Source organism: Amia ocellicauda, chromosome 14 (genome assembly GCF_036373705.1).
Source record: "Amia ocellicauda isolate fAmiCal2 chromosome 14, fAmiCal2.hap1, whole genome shotgun sequence".
NCBI classification, from domain to species: domain Eukaryota; kingdom Metazoa; phylum Chordata; class Actinopteri; order Amiiformes; family Amiidae; genus Amia; species Amia ocellicauda.
In genome coordinates this window covers 24,701,634-24,707,633 of record NC_089863.1, presented here as the reverse complement: position 1 = coordinate 24,707,633, position 6,000 = coordinate 24,701,634, and the positions used below count along the sequence as shown (strand labels likewise).

Genomic DNA, 6,000 nt, shown 5'->3' with positions numbered 1-6,000 from the left:
TTCCTGGTGCAAACTCGAAACCCAACAGCGCAGAGTTGAAAGCGCCGGGCGGTGTTGTTTAAATCAGCGCTGACTCGTCCCGTTGTCACCTTCGCTTCGGTGAGGCGGTGCAAGAGAGACGTGGCGCTCAGCGAAGCGTTGCATAAATCACCGATGAAACACCGGACTAACTATATTGATATCAGCAAAGCACGGTCCCTGCGGGATCATTTTGCAAAATGTTAGTTTGATTGTTTACATGGAACAATATAACTTCATTAGTGCAATATACTGCACAATTATTATTATTATTATCAGAGTTGCGCTTTATATTACTAGACCAGCACCTGCCGCTCGACTGCGCTGTCTCTGTCTGAACTGCGCCACTGCACCCAGCCGGCCCAGTTACATAACCGCTCAATCAGAAGCAGCACAGTAGGTATGCGGTTGGTCCAGGTGGCCGTGACTTTAATTAGTGTACTGGATAGAGAGAGAGAGAGAGAGAGAGAGAGAGAGAGAGAGAGAGAGAGAGAGAGAGAGAGAGAGAGAGAGAGAGAGAGGGGGGGGGGGGGGGGGACAGTGTACAGCAGCCCTATATTGAGCCACCAGAGTCCGTCTCGGCGCTCGGCTGGTCTCCCCTGGATGGGAACAGATCCTGGACTTCACTAGTTTTAACCCAGAGAAAGAGGGAGAAAGCGAGAGAGAGAGAGAGAGAGAGAGAGAGAGAGAGAGAGAGAGAGAGAGAGAGAGAGAGAGAGAGAGAGGGAGGCGGGGAGGGAGCTGGCGGTGAGGCTCCGGCACAATGACAGACAGCGCGGTGCGTGAAGACAGGCGTGAGAAAATCATGCCACTGACGTCATTTTATAGCTGTATCAACTGCGAAGAGTTCCACGTTCGTTTCTGAGGTCATACACATGCACATCAAAGTACTTTTGAAGGATCTTGTGCGGCAGAGTAGTGGAGTGCGGGCGGACGGGGTGGGGGGGGGGGATAAAATAAAATAAATAAAAATAGAGAAAGAAAGTAATGGAAGATGACGACGAGCCCAGATCCCCGCACAGTTCGCCGGACGAAACTCTCGCAAAGACAGGTGAGTGACGTGTTGATCAGAAGTGTAAAAGCACAACCATTTCCGTGTCCGATTGCACAGTGCTGCTGTATAGCGCTGCTAAATGCGTGAGAACAATTATATTGTGACATGTGAACTGCACTGTTTCAGTGGGGTTTGGGTGCTGGTGTGTCTGCGCTCTGGAGCAGAAATAGTCGTTGCAAGTGAAGTTATTTGTTGATTTATTGGCATGTATTTTATTTGTCACATACCGTGCCCCTGCCTTCTAATTAACTCTTGCTTTTTGTTTGTGTCGAGTTGTGTCAGTGGTTTGAATTGTGAGCTGAGTTCGTTCATGGCTGTATGCAGAAGAACAGAGATCTGTTTTGACAGGAAAATTACCAAGTGCCGCCCAAGGTGCTCGTTTTACACCTTGTCAGGGTGTCAGTGTCAGTCAGTGTCAGACAGTGTGTCAGTGTCAGTGTATCTTTGTCAGTGTCAGTGTGTCTCTCTCAGTGTCAGAGTGTCAGTGTCAGTGTGTGTCAGTCAGTGTCAGTTTGTCTCGCTCAGTGTCAGGGTGTCAGAGTCAGTGTGTCTCTGTCAGTGTCAGTCCACGTCAGTATGTCTTTGTCATTGTGTCCGTCAGTGTCAGTGTGTGTCAGTCAGTATGTCTCTGTCAATGTCAGTCAGTGTCAGTGTCAGGGTGTCAGTGTCTGTGTGTGACTCTGTCATTGTCACAGTGTCAGTGTCAGTGTGTCTCTGTCAGTGTCAGTCAGCGTGACAGTCTGTCACTGTGTCCCTGTACTGAGTCTCTGTCAGTGTCATGTGACACACACTGACACTGATGCACACAGGGACACTGACACACCTGACACTGACATTCTGACGAATGCTCACAAAATACGGAAAATGATCACGACTCTCACAGACACACTGACACACTGACGCAGACAGACACTTCTATTGACACGCTCTGCCACAAGGAGGTGCTGCCGAGCAGTGACTCCCCCCAACACCTTTCTGACCTCCATGACCTTTGACGTCCTGCATGTGTCTCACAGTTCAAGACGTGGTTGGCTGTTCCTTTCAAGAGCCTCCCAAGCCATTTCTGATAACTGTTACTATATTGCAGTGTCATACACCTTTGTGTGTGTGTGTGTGTGTTTTATGTTGACTGATTTTAAATTATTACCTTTGTTTGTCTGGCTGGCTAGCTGTTGTGCTTTTCCAGTGCACGTGGTTTAAGCTGACCCTATACTATACTATACTATACTATACTATAGTGCACACAGTGCTGCTCCAGTCTGGCCCCTATACTATACTATACTATATAATACCACACTATACTATACTATAGTGCACACAGTGCTGGCTCCAGTCTGGCCCCTATACTATACTATACTATACAATACCACACTATACTATACTATAGTGCACACAGTGCTGGCTCCAGTCTGGCCCCTATACTATACTATACTATATAATACCACACTATACTATACTATAGTGCACACAGTGCTGGCTCCAGTCTGGCCCCTATACTATACTATACTATACAATACCACACTATACTATACTATAGTGCACACAGTGCTGGCTCCAGTCTGGCCCCTATACTATACTATACTATACTATACTGTACTATAGTACAATTAAGTAAATAGGTGTAGGCCTTGAGGACAGAATTGGAAAAAAATAGTAGTTGGAGGGAGTGATGGAAACAGATGAGACTGGGGGGTGGGGGTAGGGAGAAAAGGAAATGGGTGACTAATGTACTCAGTGAGGGGGAGAGGGAGAGTTAGAAGAGATGGACATGGCGGTGAAAAGGAGAAAACAAGAGAGATTGAGGGAATAAAGGGATGAGAAAGAGATAGACACACTTAAGAGACAATTCCAGACAAACAGAAAGAGAGAGATACACTCTTGCCCCCCCTCCGTGTTTACCAATGTTTATTGTTAAGTAAACTGCTAGCACAATACGGCTTACGATGCCAATACAACCGAGAGCGCGCGAGAGAGAGAGAAGGGGAAGTAGAGTAGAATGCCCAGCTGTATAAATGGATAAATGTAAGAAATAATGTGATATCTTGTAACAATTGTAAATCCATTGTAAGACAATGGGGTATGCTAAGAAATCGAGTAATTTGTGTGAGACAAAAGTCCCCTGCAGATCAGGCATTCTGTTTGGGGTCCTTGGCCGGGTTCCCACTGAGTAGTTATGTAACGCCGGCTGAGCCATTGGCTGGCAATGATGTCACCGCAGGGGTGTGTCTTTGGGAATGTTCCTCTACATGCCCGTTTGTGTGTGTCAGTGTGTAGGTGTGTGTGTCAGTGGCCTGTGTCACCATGTCAGGGATTCATTTAACTGCATGCACACTCACTCACTCACACACACACACACACACACACACACACACACACACACACACACACACACACACACACACACACACACAAAACGGAGGACAGTCCTGCAGGCTCCAGAGTGTCTTTCAGATGGCACGGTTTGGGCACAGGGGCTCTAAACTTACTGAATCATCTGTTGCAAACACACAAGCTGCATATAAACACTTTGTTACCAGAAACTGGGACAGAGAGAGAGAGAGAGAGAGAGAGAGAGAGAGAGAGAGAGAGAGAGACGATCTTTTTAGGAGAGGAGGTTCCGGTGGCACAGTTGGCACCCACTGTCCGTGACCAGTCATCTATGTTCCTTAAATGCTTTGGCAATACTGTACCAGTCCTGAGAGGCCAATAAAGCAATTTGATTTTGAGAGAGAGAGAGAGAGAGAGAGAGAGAGACTTTCCCCACCCCCGTGTTTACCAATGCTTATTGTTAAGTAAACTGCCATCACAATACTGCTTACGATGCCAATACAGCACTGTTGAATTGAACTGAGAGTGAGAGAGAGAGAGAAGGGGAAGTAGAGTAGAAAAACCTGACATTTGTGTGAGACAAAAATCCCCTGCAGATCAGGCGTTCTGTTTGGATGGCCTGTTACCAAACTGCCTGGGGTCCTTGGCCAGGTTCCCACTGAGCAGGCAGTTATGTAACGCCAGCTGAGCACAGGCACGGGCGAAGAGATCCACCCCATTGGCTGGCAAAGATGTCACCGTAGGGGTGTGTCTTTGGGAATGTTCCTCTACATGCCCGTCTGTGTGTGTCAGTGTGTAGGTGTGTGTGTCAGTGGCCTGTGTCACCATGTCAGGGATTCATTTAACTGCATGCACACTCACTCACTCACACTCACACACACACACACACACACACACACACACACACACACACACACACACACACACAAAACGGAGGACAGTCCTGCAGGCTCCAGAGTGTCTTTCAGACGGCACGGTTTGGGCACAGGGGCTCTAAACTAACTGAATCATCTGTTGCAAACACACAAACTGCATATAAACACTTTGTTACCAGAAACTGGGACAGAGAAAGAGAGAGAGAGAGAGAGACAGAGAGAGAGAGAGAGACGATCTTTTTAGGAGAGGAGGTTCCGGTGGCACAGTTGGCACCCACTGTCCGTGACCAGTCATCTATGTTCCTTAAATGCTTTGGCAATACTGTACCAGTCCTGGGAGGCCAATAAAGCAATTTGATTTTGAGAGAGAGAGAGACAGAGAGAGAGAGAGAGAGAGAGAGAGAGAGAGATGGGTATGGAGAGAGACATAAAGACAGAGAGAGAGAGAGACAGACAGACAGAGAGAGAGAGAGAGAGAGAAGCACCTGTTCTGTGGTTTGGACACACGTGTGCTAAACACGCCTGTACCAGTGACACGCAACTCAGAGGAAAGACTGAGAAGGGAGGTTAAGCGGTTTAAAGTGCTGACTGAAGAATGGAGAGATAGTTGGGGGGGGGGTTGGGGAGGGCGAGAGAAGATGTCAGTTAAGAAAGGGGGATTGAAAAAGAAGCGGGGAAAGAGGGACATTGTGAGAGATAGAGAGGTGTGTGGGGAGAGAGTGAGGGATGGAGGGAGAGAGGAATGGAGCAACAGAGGGAGAGGGGAAGACGGGAGGTGGTGGGTTGAAAGAACGAGGGATGGGGAGGTAGGAAGAGGTGGAAGGTGACGGAGACAGAGAGGAGGAGAGAAGGGGTACCGTGAAAGACAGGAGCGGGTGGGGGGAAGGAGAGAGAGAGACAGAGAGAGAGATAGGCGGCGGAGGAGGGGAAAGGGGTATGCTGTATTGCTGACAGCATTCTTTAAAAACTAGAACACAGGGTCAGAGAGAGAGAGCGAGAGAGAGAGAGAGAGAGAGAGAGGTGGTGGGGGAAACATTGCAGAGCAGTTTTAATTCATTTTTTTTGGTGCACGTTTTCCTAGCTTACACACACACAGACACACACAAACAGACAGTGTTTGTGCTGGGTTTCTTCCCTGGTGATGCTCTACAGGCCTGCACTGCAGTGTCTTTAGTTCCTGCTTGTTCTTGGGGGTTTTGGCCTTCTTACGAAACAGATGATGCTATGTGTGTGTATGTCCGTGTGCGCGTGCATGTGCGTGTGTGTGCTGTGCTGTGATCTCCACATCGTGTGTCAAACCACCTGCGAGTGAAAGTGACATTTTCCTATTCTGCCAAATAAGCAAAACTGAGTGAGCCAAAACCAAAACAACACCAACCAAAAAAAAAAAACCAACATCTTAAAAAGCTGCGCAGACACAGACATGCACACTCCCTGTGTCTCTCTCTGAGTGGGGGGGCGGACAGACCACAACTCACTACTCTACACTCCCATATCTGAGACACGCGGAAAACACGAGTGCCACTCGCTATAAATAAAGACCCCCCTGTCCCCCCCAATCCCTCGCCACCTTCACCCAGGCTCTGACATTTCTCAAACGTGCTGTCAGATTGTCTCTCCATCTCCGAACGTCAGAAACCTCTGGTCGCACAACCTCCCTCCCCCCCCAACCCACAGACACCCACTCACAAACTTTCCACTGCCACGTTGCACTTGCTCATTCAT

The 6,000-nt window shown here is 48.3% G+C and overlaps 1 protein-coding gene across 1 annotated transcript in view; it reads left to right on the top strand.

Annotated features, from left to right (window-relative positions):
* Positions 1–564: 564 nt before the first annotated feature.
* Positions 565–6,000, top strand: part of rorc (RAR-related orphan receptor C) — a 34,154-nt gene continuing 28,718 nt past the window's right edge. The window contains exon 1 of the mRNA XM_066721126.1: positions 565–1,069. Coding sequence (XP_066577223.1) covers positions 1,006–1,069 — 64 coding nt within the window. The 5' untranslated portion in view covers positions 565–1,005. The remainder of the gene's footprint in view (positions 1,070–6,000) is intronic.